This window comes from Sipha flava, unplaced genomic scaffold (assembly GCF_003268045.1).
Source record: "Sipha flava isolate LNK unplaced genomic scaffold, YSA_version1 80_pilon_pilon, whole genome shotgun sequence".
Lineage (NCBI taxonomy): Eukaryota > Metazoa > Arthropoda > Insecta > Hemiptera > Aphididae > Sipha > Sipha flava.
Window position 1 is genome coordinate 526,917 of NW_020273622.1, and position 23,097 is coordinate 550,013.

At 24.7% G+C, this 23,097-nt stretch overlaps 7 protein-coding genes across 8 annotated transcripts; 2 read left to right on the forward strand and 5 right to left on the reverse strand.

The window, feature by feature from the left end:
- Positions 1-3,009: 3,009 nt before the first annotated feature.
- Positions 3,010-9,250, reverse strand: LOC112693051 (protein prune homolog 2-like). The gene is made up of 2 exons (XM_025567935.1): positions 8,906-9,250; positions 3,010-4,119 (listed from the first exon to the last, which is right to left on the reverse strand). Exon 2 carries the CDS (start codon positions 4,097-4,099, stop codon positions 3,119-3,121), a length of 981 nt encoding a protein of 326 aa, XP_025423720.1. The 5' UTR covers positions 4,100-4,119; positions 8,906-9,250; the 3' UTR covers positions 3,010-3,118.
- Positions 5,438-5,953, reverse strand: LOC112693113 (protein slowmo). Its single transcript, XM_025568038.1, has one exon. It carries the CDS (start codon positions 5,951-5,953, stop codon positions 5,438-5,440), a length of 516 nt encoding a protein of 171 aa, XP_025423823.1.
- Positions 9,251-9,356: 106 nt separating the features above from the next.
- On the forward strand, positions 9,357-11,238 carry LOC112693052 (ubiquitin-conjugating enzyme E2 W). Its single transcript, XM_025567936.1, has 6 exons — positions 9,357-9,953; positions 10,038-10,129; positions 10,282-10,384; positions 10,471-10,626; positions 10,961-11,036; positions 11,099-11,238. Exons 1-6 carry the CDS (start codon positions 9,930-9,932, stop codon positions 11,110-11,112), a joined length of 465 nt encoding a protein of 154 aa, XP_025423721.1. The 5' UTR covers positions 9,357-9,929; the 3' UTR covers positions 11,113-11,238.
- A 1,325-nt stretch (positions 11,239-12,563) lies between these two features.
- Positions 12,564-15,249, forward strand: LOC112693096 (2-(3-amino-3-carboxypropyl)histidine synthase subunit 1). Its single transcript, XM_025568012.1, has 5 exons — positions 12,564-13,202; positions 13,274-13,435; positions 13,765-13,930; positions 14,003-14,358; positions 15,169-15,249. Exons 1-5 carry the CDS (start codon positions 12,637-12,639, stop codon positions 15,194-15,196), a joined length of 1,278 nt encoding a protein of 425 aa, XP_025423797.1. The 5' UTR covers positions 12,564-12,636; the 3' UTR covers positions 15,197-15,249.
- A 1,326-nt stretch (positions 15,250-16,575) lies between these two features.
- Positions 16,576-17,923, reverse strand: LOC112693099. Its single transcript, XM_025568016.1, has 3 exons — positions 17,792-17,923; positions 17,541-17,641; positions 16,576-17,048 (listed from the first exon to the last, which is right to left on the reverse strand). The coding sequence occupies exons 2-3, from the start codon at positions 17,633-17,635 to the stop codon at positions 16,601-16,603; spliced, it is 543 nt and encodes a 180-aa protein (XP_025423801.1). The 5' UTR covers positions 17,636-17,641; positions 17,792-17,923; the 3' UTR covers positions 16,576-16,600.
- Positions 17,924-18,125: 202 nt separating this feature from the next.
- On the reverse strand, positions 18,126-19,301 carry LOC112693098 (dual specificity protein phosphatase 19). Its single transcript, XM_025568015.1, has 3 exons — positions 18,694-19,301; positions 18,394-18,486; positions 18,126-18,291 (listed from the first exon to the last, which is right to left on the reverse strand). Exons 1-2 carry the CDS (start codon positions 19,286-19,288, stop codon positions 18,443-18,445), a joined length of 639 nt encoding a protein of 212 aa, XP_025423800.1. The 5' UTR covers positions 19,289-19,301; the 3' UTR covers positions 18,126-18,291; positions 18,394-18,442.
- Positions 19,194-23,021, reverse strand: LOC112693097 (tRNA pseudouridine synthase-like 1). 2 transcript variants are annotated; one of them, XM_025568013.1, is made up of 8 exons: positions 22,939-23,021; positions 22,711-22,863; positions 22,448-22,576; positions 22,110-22,238; positions 21,393-21,563; positions 20,898-20,999; positions 19,983-20,112; positions 19,194-19,622 (listed from the first exon to the last, which is right to left on the reverse strand). In XM_025568013.1, exons 2-8 carry the CDS (start codon positions 22,761-22,763, stop codon positions 19,260-19,262), a joined length of 1,077 nt encoding a protein of 358 aa, XP_025423798.1. In that variant the 5' UTR covers positions 22,764-22,863; positions 22,939-23,021; the 3' UTR covers positions 19,194-19,259. The 2 variants fall into 2 exon arrangements, with proteins under 2 accessions (XP_025423798.1, XP_025423799.1); XM_025568014.1 differs by having other exon boundaries at positions 22,711-22,860; positions 22,939-23,013.
- Between the last annotated feature and the right edge of the window lie 76 nt (positions 23,022-23,097).

A 23,097-nucleotide genomic window follows, 5' to 3' on the forward strand; every position in this document is an offset into this window, starting at 1 on the left:
GTTAAAGAAATATAAGTTAAAGAACTAATAACAAATTTAATTACTTGTATATTTTAAGTATTTAATTGTTATTATTAAAACTTTTTTTTACTATATAAAAACATAAATGTTTATTATAATATAATTTATTATAATAGGTATGTACCTATTAGATGGTCAGTTTTATGTTGATCTCTAATGTGTAAGAGAGGTAAGGAATATCTTACATTGGTGTAGAACCTTATTTCCTCGGTAAACCACTTTAGTAAACAATTATCTTAGAGTGAGCCACCAAATATAAAGTACAAATAATATCAATATTAATCTAATAATGTTATTTTGTTACACATAGTAGGTAAACAATATACATGTGGGTACATGTTGAATTTGTTTTCAAATATTTCACAGAAAAGATTACAAATAGAGGTACACATTAATTTGAGCGTACTGCTTTTTTAACACTTTTTTTAAGTTATTTTAACACTCAAAAAAATAAATATATGATTATAAGCCACTTAATTTAATCAAAAAAATCCATGGAAGTTGTATTTTAAACAAAACAATTGCAGGAAATGAAAAATATATAGTGAATTTGTATGATTTATATGTTATATGTATATTTGTCCCCTGTAGATTTAGTGTGAAGAATTATATAGTATTATTCATAAAATAAAACACTATTTTTTTTTTTTGGGTGGAAGGTTAATGATGAGGTTGGTTACAGGAGATTGATAAAGTGTGTTTCTGTTAAAAATTGAGCTTGATGATATTAAGACAACATTAAGTCACTAAGTGATACATTGTAATGTCCAATGGCCATAAAAGCCACAGATTGTATTCTAAAAAAAAAAAAACACTATAAAAACGTAGTTCTCTAAAATAAGTACTTAATAAATATTTTCAGACATATTAAATACAAGATCTATAATAATATTATAGATTTTATATTGACATTATATAAATGATAGCCTACTGTATTTAAATAAATATTACCTTTACTTTATCTATCCATTATTGTTAAAAAAAATTATTTGAATAATTAAGTTCAAGGTTTGTCTTATAAATGGCTACATTGCAATAAACTAATATGATTTAAGTTAAAACAGAATAATAATTTCATTATTAAAAAGTTAATAAATGAACAAACTATAACAAAATATTAAGTAGCAATTAATAGCATTGTAGAATACTTTTTTGCAATTAGCAGTAGGTATCTGGAATTTATCACAATGATTATTTTCATTTTAGTTATATGAAATAACTTAATAATAATACATAAATATATAGTACTATGATAATACAAAAGTATGAATAAATTTATGAATATTAAATAACTTTCCAGGATTTCACCTATTTCTATATAGTATTAATATATTCTATCTTACTTTTAATAATAATTTTTTACCTGATGTATTTAATTTCTTATTCTTAATGCACACAAATTGTATTTTTTTCTTAAATTAAAAAAAAAATTGTAAAACGTAAGTAAAATGTTTTTTATTCCAAAATTCAAAAACAGAATTTTTTAAAAATTGTATTGTTTTAAATAGTATAGTAGCTGTTATAATTTAATAAAATAAATACTGTTTTTCAGCAATAATAACAGTCTTTTTTGCATAATCTAAATAGTTAAATATAAAAATCAAATTATTACAATAAAACACAGTATACAAGATAAATTAATAAAAAATACTACTAAAGAAGAATAATTTAAAATTACTTTAGTAATAAAAATCCTAGTTAATAAGTTTTATGTTATAATATTTAACAAATAATAACTACATATATGTATATTTATGATTAAACTATGCAAAAGCTTATAAATATTGCATTTTTAGTAAAATATAATTTTGATACTTTACATAGTTAAATGTTTAAGACCAAATGATTAGTTATAAATGTGCAATGTCTTTTTCCTCTCTTTTTAATTCTTATAACATATAGTTATTACTTATTATAGGCACCTATGATAGTCTCAATTCAAATTAAATTTAAATATAAACTAAAATATATTATTGAAATATAGTGAGCAGAATTAATATTAATGAACTTTACAACACGACAAATAATATAATTAAAACATTAATTTAAGAGTGATTGACAACAAAACAGAAATTATAAATAAAATATATTAACTAGGATTAAAAATTCCAAAAAAATAAACATAAACTAAAACATGGCATTTAAAGAAAAATAAATAAGACTAGACATTTAAATACATTTAATATTTAATTAGAGTATATCAATACATTTTGTTACCTATTAAAAGTATTATAAACCCAGGAACATGATTTAATTAAATATGATTTTATCCATGCTATTATCTCATTTACTTTTTATAATTTTGAATATAGAAATTATATAATATTAAATAAAATAGTACTATAATGTATTTAATGAATCAATTTTCTTCCATTTTTTTATAAGTTACTACACAAGATAATAATAATCAAATTCGAAATTTTAAATTTTAATAAGAAACAGGTAAAGAATGAAAAAGAATAAGAAATTTATGTAATAAATGTAAAAGTAAAATGTATGTAAAAATCAAAAACTTGATGTATGAAATTAATTCTCATCGATTAGGTGGAATGCAAAATAATTATAATGCTTGGTAAGACAATCTGTTAAATTTTTGAAAAACAGCATATTTAATCAGTTTTATGTTGATTTATATTGTAATGCATGAATACAAAATAAATAAATATAATTTTATTTTAAAATAAATTAATATAATTTAATAAAATAATTAAATAATTATTTAATAAATAAAATAAAATTACTTAAACATATTACCAACCTGTTAACTTTAAAAGGATAAAATAGTATATCCTTACTGATATTATAGTCCTATCATATATAGTATTGAAGAATAGCAAGAGTAAAAAAATGTTTTCTCACCTAAATATAAAATTAAAAAATTACGATTTGATCAACAAATAATAAATTAAATGTATATTATTATAAATAAACTAAATTAATAAAAATTACTATTGAAATTTTATCAAGATAATCAACAAAATAAATATTAATATTAATAAATTAATTAATACAGTCATGTTCCTGGACTTCATTACTTATTCAAACTTATAATAGTATGCTAGATAAAATAATAAATAATAGAGATAAAATATTCCTACTAATTAGAATTTGATTTTGCACCATCAAATTGTTTCACCCTGTCAGGTATACTGGCTTTTTCAACTGGAACATATTCGTAGAGTTCATCCAAGCTGTTGACAAAATGAATCTTGTTGCCAAATTTGGAGCTAACAAATGGTTTAATCATCAATACAAGAGTTTTTAACCAAAATGTTGGGTGAACTAAATACAAAAATTTCAAGTTCTTCCTTAACTTTCTATCAATCATTTTGTAACAACGTTTAAGCCAAGAAAAACCAGGAACACAATCTTTAGACGTACCCCCTTGCAAATATACCAGAACATAATCTTCTGTAACCAATTGGTCTAAAGTTGAAATAACATATGCAAATAAATTGTTCATAACATAATTGTAGTCTACTCGATTACGATGTGGTAAATAGCATGCACTAAATACAATAATAGCATTATGTGAACCAGTTGTCATATAACCACCATGTGATAGAACACATTTATAAGGCTCTATTACTTTCATATCAATCTTACTAACAACTCCAGTTACCGTACATGATTTCCAATTTCGTTCTTCTTTTAACTCTTCTTCAGCTGTTAACTCAGGTATTGGTTTAGTTTCAAGATCAACATTTAAGAACCTGTCAGGATCATCACTGAATTCACTACCAGAACTTGATTCATAGTCATAATCATTAACTTTATTATTGACTGGTATCAATCGACGCTGTCGTGATGGCAGGTTAAGAGATAATGGATTGTCACGTGTCAAATGAACACTTTGGAGATTATTTGTTAAAAAAGCACATTCTTCTTCTTGTGTTTTAGATCGTTCACAAGAAGCATGACTAAATGACAATGAGTGGTTTATGACTAAATTGGAATTACTTGCCACTTGAGAATCAACAGCATAAGTATGATGGCACAGCAAATCTGGTTGAATAATATCCTCCGTGTTATTGTCATTTATTGATTGGCTGCTCTCTATGTCCTTTTCGTTGTCCATAGTATATGTATCTTACACGACTGAAACCAAACCATCATATTATCTTCATTAAATTCCATTTTGTTTGTTAATATATACGCATATGTTTTTTTTCTCCACTGAAAAATTAATTGAACTCAATTGACAGGGATAGATCGAGTGATTTTTAATGTACAATTACTTATACATAATTACAGTTATACATAACAGCCCACTATGTTGACATAGTCATTACTCTACACATTATTTTAAAGAATTGGAAGCTGATGGTTCCTTCTCTAATATGGTTATAACACCCAGCAAGCAAAACCTCTGGGGGTCAGGTTCAAACCTGTATGATATAGTACATATAATTTATTTTTATTTTACAACAATCAAGTTGATCAAATTTTAACATTTTTTTTTTATGCTTTTGTAAAGTAAGGATGTTGTAGTTTTAAATTTCTCTTCAGCAAAAATGATGGGAGGGAGCAAAATTTTATCTTTAAACAATTGTTTTTGCCTAGAGGAAGAGGTCTAACATTGGCTTGGTATAGATCAGTAATGGTAAAAACAAATTAGCATTGACCTTCTTATTGTAATAAGCCACTCCATTATCATTTGTATAAATTGTATATATTTCATAATTAGTTTAATAAGTGGTTGTATTAAACCACTGTAGAGCAGGATAACTATTAAAAATAGTACATTTTATGTCATATTTAATAATTATATAATTAATAGTTATTTTTTTATTAAGTTTATTATACTAATAAGAAAATAGAAAAATTATTTCATTCTATATACCTAGTTATTACATACACTATACATTTTTTTTTTGCAAATTTTTGTGTACAAATTATACTTATTAACGAAAACTATTAAACCTTGAATTTACACTGTTAATAGTTATAATCATTATATAAAATGTAATACACGAAGTAAAATAATAACATATAAATAATACTAAAATATTTGTAAGAAATACTTAATATCCTTGATAATCCAGAGATATGGATTTATTAAAAATGTACAGCAACAATTAAAATTAGGTGAAATTAAATTATTTACTTTTCTCCAACATATTATTTTTCACTTTTTAATTATTATACTCATAAATACAAAAAATAAATTACATCAACAAAAACTGAAAATAAAAAGATAAAAATCAAGTTAATAAAAGTTTTTATTTTATTATCGTTCTACATTTTAATACAATTATTACAAACACATCCCATTTTATTTTATATTATAATACAGAAAAATTAATAATTTTACATAAATTAGGATATTTGTAATTTAATGGCCAAATGGTACAACCATAAATTCAATTTGACAACAAGATGAAAAAAAAGGAGGTCTATATAACAATGTTTATAATTATAATGGTTGTTTATGCTGTAGTTTTTCAATGACCCATTCGATAGCTTGCCGTCCTTTAGCAGCATTGCCTGAAATTTTATTGGTAAGTATATTCTCTATATATCCACTACATGGTAATCCTTCTACAGTGACATAAGCTGTTTGTTTGAGTAAAGTTTTTTGTGGATCATCAGGATGTGGTTTATAAGTAAGCTTCTCTCGAACTACGACGAATGGTCCCAATGATAAGTTTCGACTATCTAATTTTAATTGTCGTCGGTCGCGATTAACTTTAGAATACTCACTGGCATAAAATGTACTAATTGGACCCATCAATGCACATGCCCAATTTGGCAATGTCCATCTGGTAGTTACTAACCGATGTGAATGTAGTTCTCCATTTATTACTTGCCGATCAATAACATCTATGCCTAGGACAGCTGTATTCATTGGATTTGGATACTTGTTCCATGCTGCTTGAACTACTGTCTCCCATGGATAGTTAAATGTATGTTGAACTGTCCAGATTTTCATGATGAAGGAAGTATACCTCCAGTATCGGCGTTCACGAATTAGCCTAAATTAAATCACACCAATGTCTTCTAATGTAAAAATTATTTAAAAAATGCATGTTAGTATGTCTAATTTAGTGTTACTTGATTTGATTTTAGTTTTTACTTCATGATTTTAGATTAAAATTTATCAATAATATACTTGTAATTCTATAAATTATTTACACGTCTAAATGTATATAAAACATTTTTCTTTTTTCTTTTAAGTAGATCAAGTTATATCAAGTTCAATTATTGAGTATAATTTAAAGTATGGACTAGAAAAATAGTTGTCTTCTTTACTTTTCATTTAATTAATTTAAACTTTGTACTATTAAATTAAAATTCATAATAGTTAATACACCAAAATTAAAAGGTTTTATATATACATAATAAAATAAAAACCATTAGTATTTATAATCATCTTATGTAATCATGTGCTTATTAATAATCAGTTTTTAAAAGCCAAGTATTATAAGCAAAATACACATTAAAAAATTTCTCTATTTCCAACTAATATAATTTGATAAATTCCATTTATTTTTATTATTTTTATATTTATTAGAACCATAGGGAGGGTATTAATAAAGTAATATCAATAACTAGTTTTTATATTCACATATATATATATATATTTATATGTAAGAATATTCAACAAAATTAAATGATTTAAATTAATAATTTATTTAACTCTTTCGGACTCAGTGTCCTCTATATGAAACAACAATATTTAATTTAACACTATTTTGCTGTGATAATGAATTGTCTTCAATTATACATTGAATTTATAGGAAATGTACTTAAGAATCCAAAAATAGTTTTATAAATAATGTGAGATTGGAATTTCTAGAATTATAGATATAGTTATTTTATAATATTTAATAGTTATTATTTTCACGGAATTGGTATAGGTGTATTAATGTCTATAGAGAATTAAACGATAATGATAATTACTTGGTTTAGGTTTTTTTCTTATTTCAGCAACTATCATAAGAGTGTTTTGAACTAATTTCTACTGTATTATGTTTGATATAACCAATTTTATCGAATGTATTATATTGTGTCTCTTATAAAGGACATTGGGTCGGAACGTTCGTAGCATTCGTGATTTCGTAATCACTCGTCAGTGTACTGGTGTCGTTACGATACAGATTATATTTCCCATCCTATATTACATGTATTAATTTATGCTTTTACGGTATTATAATAATATAAAGTATTAAAATATTATATAATATATTTTATTATTTACTTTATTCAAAATGGCTAGGGGGTTACGTGACCATGACATTTTTTAATATTGGGGGATGGTAATGTGTCAATCAAAATTGGATTTTTCGGACGAAGAAACAGGTGAACTATTTGAAAGTGAAGAACAATAACAATTATTAAATAAATAATATATCCATTTATGTTTCAATAGTGCAACAAATTGTTTTTTAAATTTTCATCAATAAAAACATTATTTTTATATATTTATATTATTCTTTTTTATACCCAGGGATTTCATGTTATTTTATTGTAATTATGAATAAAAATATTAATTTTTAATCAATTGCTATACTTATTGAAACATTTTAAAATTTAATTTAATTTTAATTTTTTGTAACCATTCAGACTCAATGTCCCTTATAGAGGACATAATCCCAAAGTCGTCAAAAACTAAATACATTTTTACAAAAATATTTTATTCTTATTATAGTCCACAATAAAATAAATATTTCACAAAAAATTTGAACTCCATAGGAAATTAATTTGGGTCTGAAAGGGTTAAAATGTAATATTAATTTATACTTATTATATTTTAACAGTATAAAATAATTTTAATTATTTACTCGTACTGCAATTTTGTAATTTGTAAATTTCTTAATTTGATATATTTTAATTAATTATTTATAATTAGATCTACAGATTTAATGTAATAAAAACATGGTATTAGTGGCATAATAATACCACAATTCATAACATTATATTTATCAACAATATAAAAATTATTAAAACTAGAATCCCTACCATTAAAAGCAATTGTATTCATACGAACAAATCAATCACTCACTGATCACGCCATAATATCAGACTCGCACGAGATAATTTCACAATATGTTTAAATATTTATTAAATGTTACAATAAAAAGTATAGGATCAAGAAAGCTATTTTAAACGGTTTGATAATCAAAATATTTTTAGCCCAATTTTTTTTTTGATCAAATGTACTTTATCAATTAAAAAACGTTAACATTTATTTCGTTACAGCAATTTAAATCAGACAATTAATTTAGATGGACTTATAATTAGGTAGATATTTAGCGTAGGTATACTAGTTAAATGTTAGAACTATTAATAATAGGCATAAAATACAAATTGATTAATTAGATTTTTGAATATAAAAATATAAAAAGTGGCCGACATCAATTTTGAACTAACTCTAGAAAAATAGCATTTTGTCATCGATGAAAAAATAAACTACATAATATGATAAAAGAGTCATGTCTAATCAGTCACTTTTATAGGTCTTGTATAAGTTTTATTAATTTGACATTCGCGATATTTATATGTTTCGATTAAATTGTGAAATGTATCACCGCGATATTATAGTGTCCAATTGTTATTCGACTGAAATCTTAGTGCAGAGGTCAAACTAATAAAAGAAAATGTCAATCTAAAGTGAGGAATAATTTATAAATAAATGACAACACAATAATGGTTAAGCAAGATCGCGCGTCTGTGAACGGTGTCATGAAACACGTAGAAAGTAGGTGCTCGATAGAAATTCACAGTTTGTTCTTTGAAGCCCCGAAGACCCACTCGTTAGGGGGTAGGCACGAGCGGAGCAACCATGTATGGGGTGCCGGGCGACAACGATTGCAATACGATAGAACAGCTATTGTCATCAAACGCGCAGCAACAAAACGAATCGATTACGACATGTACTCACCTCGGGTATGTTTGGTGTTCCGGGCAATGGTTATCGGTCGAACAAGAAGAGCCAAATTCTTCGGGAACGGACGGACGTTGAATGTGTGTGTTGCTTGGCTTCAGCGATGTCGTTGCGCGCGGATTGATCGGAGTTATTTCATCGTCGTGTGGTCTTGTACTGATCTTTGTACAACAATCCGGCGCACAAGAACCATATGAACAGCGAGGGCACTGAACAGTGGACACACACGCACGCAAGTCTCTCGTACACACGCGCCGCCCCCGGCAATCGATGATGAAGTATCGTGGCAAACGGGTTCGGCGGCGGAGTGGTGGGTCCGTCCAGTATCGCGCGATCAAATTGATTATGTGAGAAAAATCTGTACGGCCATGGAGGAAAAAAAAACTCAAACGACGTTTCGTGATAATCGATCGATCCCCCGGTTCTGACCGCCCGCTCCGAAAGGATCGCGTGCCGCTTAGCCACGACGAATATTGACTATAAACAACGATTAACCCTTAGGGGTGAAACGCAACAGAAATCTTGTAATTTTTCCCGCACGATTATGTCCACCGCCGCCTAACCACGACGTTCCAATTTGACGCGAAAAATTTGAATTCTCAAATCGTTTTATTCCTCCATTGTGCAATCAATCAGCTGGCTTGTGTCATCGGTCTCACGAATCCACAACTACAAACTGTTCGGACTAGAATTACTATGTTAATGATAAGAGACTGGAAACCCTATTGTTATTGTCCCGAGCGCGATGGTTCGTTTTTCGGATAATTAATAATACTATAACGATTCAATTATATTATTATTGTTACTGGTGCCACTATTGTCATTGCCGAGAGAACGATTCTCTGGTAATTACATGTAGATTTTAATTTTAGAAATAATTTCTTGATGTTACACAAATACTACAAAATGACGAAATCTATACTTTAATTAATTTAACTAGTCAGTTCATTATTACAAACACTATGCATTGTTTACAATATACTTAAAATCATCTACTGTTATAACTAGAGATAATTATAAAATGGCAGGAAAAACTCCATCTGAAGTATGTACCTAAATCGCTGTATTGTTATATATCGCATGTGGTTAAATAACAACTTGAAAACAATCATTTTTACTTTTGATACAGAAAAGACTTCACAAGGAACTAATATCTCTTGTTAAAGAGCCTCCCCCAGGAATGATTGTTGATGCAGATCAAGCTGAACAAAATCTTAACACGTTAGTAAAAAATTTTCAATCATTTTATTGATTTTTATTTCAACTAGTATTTGTATTTAACTTTATAATACCTGTTTAATTTACAGTTAAATATTTTTGCTTAATAATACACCATAAATATTATTTAACCATATTTAATTACATTTTTTTAGATGGACTATAAATATGCAAGGTGCTGAAGGTACTTTATATGATGGAGAACTATTCCAATTGCAATTCAAATTTGGTTCCAGTTACCCTTTTGAGTCGCCTGAAGTAAACTTTTCAATACTTCACCTATAAATTATAATTGAGTTGTTTTAACATTAAGTTAAATTTTGATTAATTATTGTTCTATTAAGGTTACATTTGTGGGCCAAAACATTCCAGTTCACCCACATGTGTATAGTAATGGACACATTTGTTTGTCTATTCTTACTGATGATTGGTCACCTGCACTATCAGTTCAATCTGTTTGTCTATCAATTATATCTATGCTAAGCAGTTGCAAAGAAAAGGTAATTTCATGAAAATTGTGTTTAAAATTATTAATTATTTTAAATCTATTATATTACTTAATCATCGTCTCAAGAGTTATTAGTTTTTAAATCATCATTTACGTACTACAGTAAATTTTTTATTATATAAAATTGAATTAATTCGACTTTTTGTAAAGTATTATACTTACATTCAAACAAATTTGAAATTTGGAACTAAACATAAGTTAAAGAACCTATTCTAAATATAGAATATGAAAACAATTTTTTTTTTTTTTAAATAATTGAAACTATTCCTTTTAAATGTACAAGTTTATTTTAATAATTTGTGTTATACCTTAATTATACTTCACAGAAAAGACCTCCAGATAATAGTTTTTATGTAAAAACGTGCAACAAAAATCCAAAAAAAACAAAATGGTGGTATCATGGTAAGCAAATTATATAAAAATATTACAAAAATAGTTATTATTATAATTTTTTTTCTTTTTAGATGACAAAGTATAAAGTTTTGAAGATCCATTAATTATATCTATTCACTAAGTATTCTCATTTAGTGAAAATTGTGATCTTATTATTATTGCAATTAAATGTTCTCACTTCAACGAAATTATTAATTAGAACATGTATCTAAAAAGTATATATTTATTATTATTGATTTACTTTCACATACTAATAAATAAGAATTATACTAATTCAGTAGTATGTTCAATTTTTTTTTTATTTTTTTTTTTTTAATTTAAATCCGTTTGAACCAGTTAAAATAGAACATAAATATTACAAGAGAATAAGTTTATAAAAACTACATAATACATAACATACATTAAATTTTAAAATATAAAATTGTAAGCCCAGTATATTGGGCATGTAATGTGTATTTAATTAAAATAATATAAATTACACTATTTCAATTATTTAATTAATGTATATGGGTTCCTTGATTTATAATATTATAATTGTATTGTTTGATAATATTTTAATTTTATATTTATTTATTTGCACTTGATGAATTTACTTTAGAATCGAAAATATTGTTCAAGTTAAATGAAGCACCTATAGCCAAGATTTTATACTACATAAGTTGGACTGAAAATATTGCTTCCCTCTGGGCAAAATAAGAAACTTATTTCTCCATTAAAAATTGCGATAATGTCTATGTTTATACTATTGTTATCGGGGTTCATAACACTGATTATTAATTTGGTGTATAAAGTTTAGCATATTAATAATAGGTAAGTTTTCCCTGATATTTTTAAAAGTATTGAAACAATACTAATTGACTTTGAAATATTCTTTTGTTATGGGTAATTTTATAAGTATGGAAACCAAATTACTTAAGTATTAATAAAAATTGTGAAGTATTAAAGTTTATCATGACATAATATTACTTTGAAAATTTTGAATCACTGAGAAATCCATTTTTAAGAAATCCTTTATTTTAGAATTACTACAACAGTCGCTGATTACATAATTTAAAACATTCATTATTTTTATCATAAATTTAGTATTTATTGCATTTAAGTTTTTGAATAATTTTAAATTTAACGCATCCTCTGGAGAATAAATTAACTAAAGTTTTATGAGTTACTATTTGTACATAGAAAACTCCAATTGTTGAATCTATTATAGAACTGCATTATTTTAAACAATTTGGTCATTTGATATATGTTGGATAATGTTATTTATTGATAAAGACTTATCATGATTTTTTTAGGATGCTTGATAATAACTGATTTTAATTGATAATATATATAAACTGCAGTACTTGTTTATGGTACGCACTATGTAAATTATATTTTAAATCATAAACCTTTAATAACTTTGTTAACACGTTTTTAATATAAGTATAAAACATTTTTCTAAATTTTAAATTAATTTGGTACATTTGTCTTTAGAATAAATTTAATTTATTAGAATCATAAAGCAGTTAATATCTTAATTTTTACACTTGTAAAAAAACGAAGAAATTAATAAATATGCATATTTAATAACTTTAATTTATGGTATATTGTTTTTTATAAAATAAATACCATGTCTAACGCAGTAGTAGTGAAGGCTAAAACAGAACGTAAAGTGTTCAGACCATCAGCCAAAGTTTTGAATAAAATACCTGATGAAATTACAAATAATTCAGACTTGATTGCTGCTATGCAGTCATTACCATCCAATTATAATTTTGAACTACCGAAGACTATTTGGCGATTACGGCAAATGCAAGCCAAACGCGTTGCATTACAAATGCCTGAAGGACTGACCATGTTTGCTGTACAGTTATGTGATATTATTGAACAATTTACTGAAGCAGATACTGTAATTATGGGTGATGTTACATATGGTGCTTGTTGTGTTGATGATTTTACTGCAAAAGCTCTTGGAGTAGATTTGTTAGTACACTATGGCCATAGCTGTCTTATTCCTGTTGATCAAACTGAAGGAGTCAAAGTATTATATGTGTTTGTTGATATTAAAATTGATGCTATTCATCTCATTGAAACTGTAAAACTGAACTTCACTAAACAGCAACGATTATTATTTGTAAGTACTGTTCAGTTCGTCACCACTTTGCAAGGGTTGATAAATCGATTAAAAATAGATGGGTTAGTAACTGTAAAAATTTATTTTTCAACATAATGTGCAATACCATAAACCTACATTTTTTCCTATTTAGTTATAGTGTAAAAGTTCCACAGGAAAAACCATTATCACCAGGAGAAATTTTAGGATGTACATCTCCTAAAGTTACAGATGCTGATTGTTTAATATATTTAGGTGATGGCCGTTTTCATTTAGAATCAATAATGATAGCTAATCCTGAACTTACAGCGTACAGGTAAAAAAAAATTGAATTTAGTAACTTAATTAAACAAGTTCTTTAGATGAAGCTCATTTTTTTTTTTTTTTAAGATGTATTATTAGATAAGATGTGTATTATTAAATATATTTAAATACCTTCTTCATTTTATATATTTTTTCGAGCAGTTTAAGAATAAGGGTTATTAAATATAACAACTAATCAAAATAATACAAATATTTCACAGTCTTAAAAAACTAATGTATTTATAATTAACTTCAATATATTTAAATCACATTACATGGTCTAATTATTTTTTTCTCTAAATTATACATGCAACCACTATATGTAGTATTCTTTTAATGTAGGTATGATCCATATGAAAGAAAATTGACTAGAGAATACTATGACCATATTCTTATGAAAGATACAAGACTAAAAGCAATTGAAAAAGCTAAAGAAGCCCAAGTATTTGGTTTAATTTTAGGAACTCTGGGTAGACAAGGAAGTATCAAAGTGTTAGACTACTTTCATGTATGTTTAATTTATTTATCATTTACTTTTATTAAAATATAAGTTAATTTGCATTGTCTTTTTTTTTTTCAGGAACAAATGCGATTGTCTTCAAAGAATTCTGTCACTATTCTTCTATCAGAAATATTTCCACAAAAGCTGTCGTGTTTTAGAGATACAGTTGATGCTTGGATTCAGATTGCGTGCCCACGGTTATCCATTGATTGGGGTTCAGCTTTTGACAAACCATTTTTATCACCTTATGAAGGTGCTGTTGTTTTGAATCAAATTGAATTCAACAACCAAGAAAATTATCCAATGGATTATTATAGCAGTAATAGTTTAGGAGCTTGGACACCAAATTATCGACCAATCAATGGTTGTTGTGGAAAAGGATGTGCAAATAATCCAAAAAGTGATGTACAAAAATTAAATTGTTCAAACAATCGGTGATTGTTATTTTTATTTTTTCTTATTTCATTAGGTTTTTGTTAGAAAATATAAATAAATATGAATTCTAATAAGTTTTGATTGAATAATAGTTCAAAAAATTGGTTTAATAAATAATTTTCCCTGCACACTCCTATAGATAAAATATTTTTTATCTGTAAACACATGATTTATTTTCTTATGAACTAATAATTGCATAATTATTAAGATACATTTATTGACATTTTATGGTTTTTATTTCGTCTAATTTATAACGTTATATTAAATTAATTTGCGTGCTGAAGAATCTTATGAAGTTTTGTATGTTTACATTGACGTAATATGTGACAACTGTAATAATCCATAATATAAATATAGTGAGTAAAATTGAACACCAATTAAAATGTCACTTAACTTCTTGTATTCAATCATTCAGAATTCCAATTTTGATTATCAAAGATAATTGTCGTTCACTTTAATTGAATTATTCAAAAGTAAACTTATCAGATTTGAACATTTTGAATAATTTTACTAAATATATTAATGACTAGATGACAACTAAAGTAATCGATTTATTCACTTTAAACAATTAAAATATGACTGTCATTAAGAAGTAAAAAAAAAAATTTTATAAAAAAAATACACAATGAAGTAATACCATTTTTTAACAATTTAATAAAAAATATCTGAAAATTACTTCTCTTGACTAATAATCCTTTGATTTGAAAGTTTTTTATACAAAATAATTGATTTACTTAAAAATAGATTTTAGAACTATATGAAATTTATATATTTTTTGACTAATAAAAAATAAAAATATATGTTTACAGATTAGATGTAAAAAATAAAGTAGACTAAATTCAAGCAAATTGTACCCGCATAAAGACAATATTAATAAAATGTATGATTATAAGAAGTCTGTTTTAAGATCTTTACAGTTTTTGATATGAAATATTTTGAATAAATGTCAATGAACGTTGAAGTTATAAATGTTTACTTTCATTTACTTAAGAAATTAAAAAGAATTCATTGATTTTTTAAATTTATATTTTAAAAATCTAGTTCAACCATACTTACAAGTAATCACATATATATGTCCAACAAAACAAATAACTGTTCATACATATTCATACAAACAAATTATTACCCTTTCCACAATAAATGATATCCAATAAAATATTTTGTAAACAAATAAAACTTATAATTTAAATAAAAGTATATAAATTTAAAAACAAACATATAATTAATTTGTTTAAAATTGTTTGGTTGTTGAATTAAAAAGAAAATACAATGTTTTATAAATATATAGACTACAATTTTGGATGCAATTAATACTAATAATTTATTATGTTACATGGTAAAATATATTGAATAAGTATCTCAGAAAATTGTCTATATTGTACAAGGAAACGTTATATAAAAATAATAAAATAATATTAACAGACTAACATTATAATACATGATTAATAATATAGTACAACATGTAAAATTTGATCAATTAATATTTTGATATTAATAAATCTTTTTAGATAAGTCATGGTATTCACAATTCAATAACTATATATAATATAGCTTAATAGTTATTATTGTTGTAATAGTTTTAAGTAATTTTTTTCTAGAAATACACCTATTTGGCTACCTTTAAATCAAAAAAATTTAAAAATGGTTAAACATAATTTTTCTATTACGAATTAAGAAAAATTTTGTTTAAATTATTTTTGATAAGTCAATATTTTAAGTATACTTTACCTAATAGAATAATTAAAAGTGCATTTTTTGTTTTAAAATTTAATAGTAAAATAATCAGTAAAAAATACATGTGAGTACATAAAATTTATTTAATTTAAAATGTTAAACTTTTGTGAATGTAAATGAATAATTAATTGTTTTAATGTAACAGGTATATCTATATATTTTTATTTTTTAACTGTACAACCAAAATAATTTAGTAAAAAATTTGTTGCCACTCTTACTTGACTACCAGTATGTTACATTAAGATTAATCTTTAAGTAATTAACTTTTCTGCACACATATAATAATTCAAAAAAAGACTATAATAGTTAATTATTACATAGATAAATTGGTCTTTCAATATGATCATGGACATTTATGTATTTATTAACAGTATTATCAATTGTATACATATAAATATTAGTATATAACAATTGATAACTACAAAAATTACTTTATAAGTTAGTAGAAGTTTAAACTTAAATACAAACAAACAAAATACCAATTAATGATCTACAACATATGTACATTTAATTATACATCAGTTCAGCCATGTCAGACATTTTTTTAGGAATGTGCACTAGATCTTCAAAATAACTAGCCAACTCATCTATAGTTACATCATCAGTGCATGGTATGACATTTGTACATTCATTACTATTGTTATTATTGTTCAATGATAATTCTGATAAAAATTCATCATCTGTAGACCATTTTCGGTTTAATTGTTTACGATGAAACCTCCGATTTACAGGTACAGGAGATGCTGCAGCATATTGTTGCTTGCATCGTTCTACTCTGTTTAATCTAGGTGGCCTTAGAATACAATCTTTGGATGGTATTTCAGTATTTGGTCTTTGAGGATATGCACAGGTGAGAGATTTTGTATTCATGCAACGGCATATAATACAACCAGTTGGATAAGATTTTTTCATTTCATTATCCTTTTCCACAATATTTCCTGGATATTTATGAGGCCTAAAATAACAATTTAATTATATGTAAGAAAAATATGAAAAATATTTTATACAATTAGGGACTTCTTAGAAACAAATAAAATTTTTAAACTATAAAGTAAAATAAAGCTATAATACATTTATTAAAATTACCTTCATTTAATTTATCTTTATTTTAATACATATGTTGTGTAATGAAGAATAAATAAACTATTAAACTTAGGTATTGGTTAGCTTAAAATTTATTAAAACATAAGTTACAAATAAATATATTGCATACATTTTCTACTTTCACAAAAAAAAACTATAAGAAAAGAGGGGGCTTTTCAAGAGAAAATAATAAGATTACTAAGGTCAAACAAATCTAATCATTAATTAAAGTAAACATACTAATCTGATAAAACAATTGTTATAAAACAAAATTACATCAATATTAAATTACATCTCATGCAATGGCGAAAATCGGATAAAAATAAATATATAAATAAACCACAATTAAAATAATCAATTTTACCTGGTAGGATCTATTTCCAAATTGTCAAGGCTGAAGGATAGTAGATGAGTTTCCGAATCAGTCATCGCTTTCGTATTTTCTAATAGGGTAGCCATCTCATCCTAAAATAAATAAACAAATAAGAAATACACTACTGATCAAATCAAAACTGACGACATACGCGCGAAAAAACTAAATGCGTAATTGTTTTAGTGGCTCACAATATTCAGACTCTTGGTAAAGATGAATTTTTAACAAAAAAAATCACTTACCTTTATTTCGACAACCTTTAATTTATTGATTTATCAATTGGGATTAGATTTCGTTTAGTTTGTAAATTTTTCCGTGTTTGTAGCATGTAATCACAACAATTTTTATTGTTTTTGTGCGCACTAATTTTTTTCGTCATTAAATTATCAAAACAAACAGCACAGTCATACTTATGTTGTGCTAGGCATAAGGTAGAGATAAAAACAATCCAAAGACATTAGACAACATCATGGTTATCAATTGGTATATGTGAATATAACAGCTGATAAAATAACGCACATACACTTAATTTTATTACCATGACAGTTGTTATTGATAATTAAATAATTCATGAAATTGTTCAACAAATATTGTTTATTGAGTTCTAAATTGTTTACTTACATTTGTAATCCATATTTATTTTAATAACATTTCATCCAATACAATAGGACAATAATCGATGTAATTATGAAATTTGGTGATTTATGAACTAAAATTAAACCTGTGCCAATTTATGTTACTGCTGTAAATAAATAATTAAGTACTTTTGTAATTGACATTGTTAATTTTTAAATAAAACTATTAAATGAAGAATTATTAAAATTAATTCAATTTAATTATTTACCTAACACAATTTCAATTGTTTTCAATTGTGAGTTTAAGTATAAAGAATCTTAACCTTTTATTACCATAAAGCCAAACAAAATGCTCTGAAATTCTGAAAAATTATAGTGTATAGAGTTAAATTATTTATTTCTTATGTAGTATTCTAATATATTTCTAATGATCTATTATAGTAATTTAGATAATTTACATCAACACATATAACGTGTATGCATAAAAAATGTACAGTCTTTTTCTTCTCATATAAAATACAATAAATATCAAATAATAAACATATTCTAAATTCAAACATACAAATTACCTTTTAATTTATTTTCATAATCTATTAATTGTGAAATAAAACCAGCATTAGGCTTAATAGTTAATCTTGTGTTTTTAACAAATTGATAAGCACTTTTAAAATCAAGTTTTAAGTATTTCATAACATAAGCAATAACAATAGTTGGTGAACGGGATACACCAGCATTACAATGAATATATACACGTCGATTCCGTAATCTTATATTTTCAATATATATAAAACAATCATCAAAAATATTTGTCATTTTAAAAGTTGGTAAATCATAGGCTTCAATAAATGTGTACATCAAATTTGAATTTGTAGGCACTGCAACACCAACACTCAATATATCAGTTATTTGTAAAGAACTTAAAATATTTATATCACAAGCACTATCTTGTGAACCAAAATATAAAAATTCAAACACTTTACCAACATGAAGATCTGGCTTTATATCAACAACAAAACCAAATGTTTGTTCCGTTAACAGAGATTGTTTTATAAAACCATCTACTGATTTAATTTCTTTATAAACAAGGCCACTTTCTGTAGTTAATTTAGTTTCAACTCTTTCTAAGCTTTTTTTTTTACTTTTCAGCTGATCTAAGAAGCTCATGATTCTTAATTTTTTCTCTAGACTTAGAGATTCTAGTATTCAGTGAAATTCTTCGATTCTCAATACGTTGTTTGATAATTTCTTTTTTTAAATCCAAAGAAATGTTATCTTGGTTTTCACTATGAACTGGTAATTTCAACTTTTTATCTTCAATTGGTACTGCTAAATCTGCTTCATCATAGCCCAAGTCATACAAATATAGACCATGACCTGGTGCAGTTGATACTTTAGGGTTCCAACTTTCACTTGCAGGGTTATCAAACATATATTTAACGTCATCATATGTAATTACTTTTTGAGCAACTTTTATAAGTACACCAACTGTACGTCTAATCTAAAAAAAAATTAAATATTTAAAGATTAATTTTTTTAACAATAATAGTATTAAATAATTGGCTTATTATTAAATTTTAGAATTTAATTCCAATAGCTTAAAATTTGAATAAATGGTTGAAAAATTAAATAGTTTTTTCAAGCAATAAAATGCTATTCTAAAAGTATATATTTATTTCTTGTAGGGGGCCTGTTATCAGATCTTTCTATATTTTGGGATGAGTACATATGTATATTAAAATATTATTGAACTTGAGTTTAAAATAATTACATCTTTAAATTAACTAAAACTGATACTAGTAGTAAAAATTTAAAGAAATTATAATGAATAAAAAAATAATACAAAATTATTAAATCTTACTTGTTTATAAAGAAATGATCTTGCATTAACATGGATATCCCAATAATTATAATATTTGTCAAAGTCTGTAGGATAAAATGACAAGCTTGGAATTAATTTAATACTATTCCATGTCCGTTCTGTTTTTATACTAAAAGGAAAACAAATTGATTAAAAATAATAATCAGAACATTACACTAATAAAAACTAAATTATAAATGAAATGTATTTAAAATATTAATTCAAATCATAAATGTGTTCCGTTTACACTTTGTTATTAAAACACAACGAATATATGTTTAATATGATGAATTAACCAAAAGTAAGTTATTTTATCATAAATTATAAGTTTTTTTTTGTATACATTGCACATATCACACTCTTTACAAAATGGATTTTAATTTCATATATTTTGATCATATTGTGTAAGAAAATGTTCTGATAATGTAATGGACACTCAAATTATTTTTGTAGAATTAATATAAAAAATTTAACACACCATGAGAAATTGTTTTAAAAAATACTAGATAGTCATAATGGGGTTTTCTGTGTACCGAATATTTTGATAGTGTTAATTATAATTACAGTTGCATTACAATTATAAATACAAAATAAATTATAAAAAAAATTCAAAAAGTTTAAATAAGAATCTTAAATTATACCTTAAATTCATGAATTAGATTTTCATTCTATGATTATACTATATAGATGTAACATATATATTAGGATTATATAATAAAATAATAAAATTAACAGTAAAATTTAATTGATTTAGATGTATTAAAGAGTAAGAAGCTTATTAAGTAAATATAAGAGGGAACAGGTCAACTATATTGTTCTGTAAACACATCTATGATTCACTCTACAAGGTAATAAAAACTAATTAAAATAATAATAATTTTATAATATTCTAGATAATATTAAAAATGCTCATACTCAGTATTTAGTTTAGGTTTAGCCATGAAAGTTCTAAAGTCTTTAGTTCCAATAAAAAGAGGCAATACATTATGCACAAGTTCTGAATCAAATTCAGGATTTCTAAAAGCAACACATTTTGTTATTATATTTCAAATAATAAATATTTATACAATATAGATATAGGATAATGTCAGAATTCCAATAATTTAAGAACCAAATGACTCTTCTAATTAGTATAAAATGTAAGACCCAGCAAATATATTTTCAAAAAATTACCTTCATAGGAATTAAATTACAAATTTGTACTTGTCTTAAATTATTATATATAAATTTAAAAACTTAAATTATTATAAGAACATATACTGTCTTATTGAATTGTATTAACTATTTTAAAATTATTATGATTAATATTTGGTTTATTTTTTATACAAATATTTTATTTTATTCCTATGTTAAGGATATTTTGAAAAATATAACTGAATTACCAAAATTGTACTGTACTCGGTAACTTACAGAATAAAAAAACATCGATTCTCTTCTATAATAGGAATTGGAAATACAAATCTTTCAGCATATAAATCTTTATAATCTGGTTTTAACACGGCTAATCGATATAAATATTTCCTCCATTTTACACATGCTCTTGCATTAAATTCATTAGAAACAATTTGGGCTCCAACAAGTCTAACACATTACATAAACAAAAACTTTACAAGATAATTTAAACAATATAATAGTAATAATAATTAATGAGTATTGCAAAGTAAAAATATGTAATTTTTACAAATTTTATGGTAACCTGAATAAATTTAAATAAATAGTTCAATAATAGGAAAAGTGATAACATTATGTCTATAGATAGATGAGTAGATTATAACTATTTATATTTTATATATTAAATAAGCAAATATTTAATTAAGGCTATACTCGTATATGTAAAACTATTTAATACATAAAATTGAGTAAGATTTACTCCAAATAAATTAGAAATTAAAAAATATGTTAGAGCCGATATTTTTGCTTTTTTTCACATAAAAAAATTGTTCAGATCTACTATTAGGTAATTATGTTAACATTTTTAACACTTCGAACTTAAACACTTTATCTAACTAAATAAAAAACTCAGTATATGATTTTTAGGTTATGAAATCTAGACAAACCGAAGACAATTCAAAATAATAAATATTAAAAAAAAAATAAATTCTTTAATGCAAAATATTTTAAACATACTTAATAGGAACTTGGCATGAACTTAAAAAACTATTAACTTGAAATACAATTTTGTTGGGATGACAAGAATATGGTAGTTCTAAGTCAATGTGAGCAGATGATTTAAATGCGTGAACTCCTTGGTCGGTTCTATAAATAAAAGTAAAAAAAATTTTATTATAATTTATATGCTTCAAAGCATATTTATTTAATATTCTACAAATGATGTACTTTTAAATAAAAATAAAATATTACAGAATATTAAAATAATTAATTTAATTTATTAACATTTATATAGTTGAGACCTATGTAATAATTTTTAGAAATTATTTGTAATATAACATGAAATGTTAACTAACCGACTAGATAAGTGTAATTTTGGATTATTTACAGGTTGTAATTGTTTAAAAGCATATTCTAACAATCCTTGCACAGAAGATGGATCATCATGATGAACCATATCATAAGTCAATTGTCGTTGTACTCCACTAAAAAATAAAATCCAATATATTTCATTTAGTAATAAATTACATGGATTAATTGATTTAGGCAATTTTGAGTAATTAAATTATAAAAAATATTTATTCTTTCAAATAACATTGAGTGTCTTTAATTTTCTTACCGAAATCTAGTTCCGATGTACGAAAAGTATATTAAATACCGGTTTATAGTCATTTTAAAATTCTCTAAAAATCGTACACAGATATCAAAATTGAATAGTCAAATAATATTTATTAATATTGAACATTCAACCTATCAAAATAACTAGGTACTGCTAAAAAGAAAAAGGAACTTTATTAAGAGTACATCAATCAAAATAATTATCAAACATTCAAATCATATATCTTACTTTTCGGCACTCTTCCTGGCTTGGAATTTACACCATTAACACGTTATTACATGAGATGCAAATTATTAAATGTTATCATGGAATTATTAATTATTGATAAGATTATAGTTGGACCTACGGTTTAAGTTAAATCTTAAACCGTGGTTGGACCAAAGAATG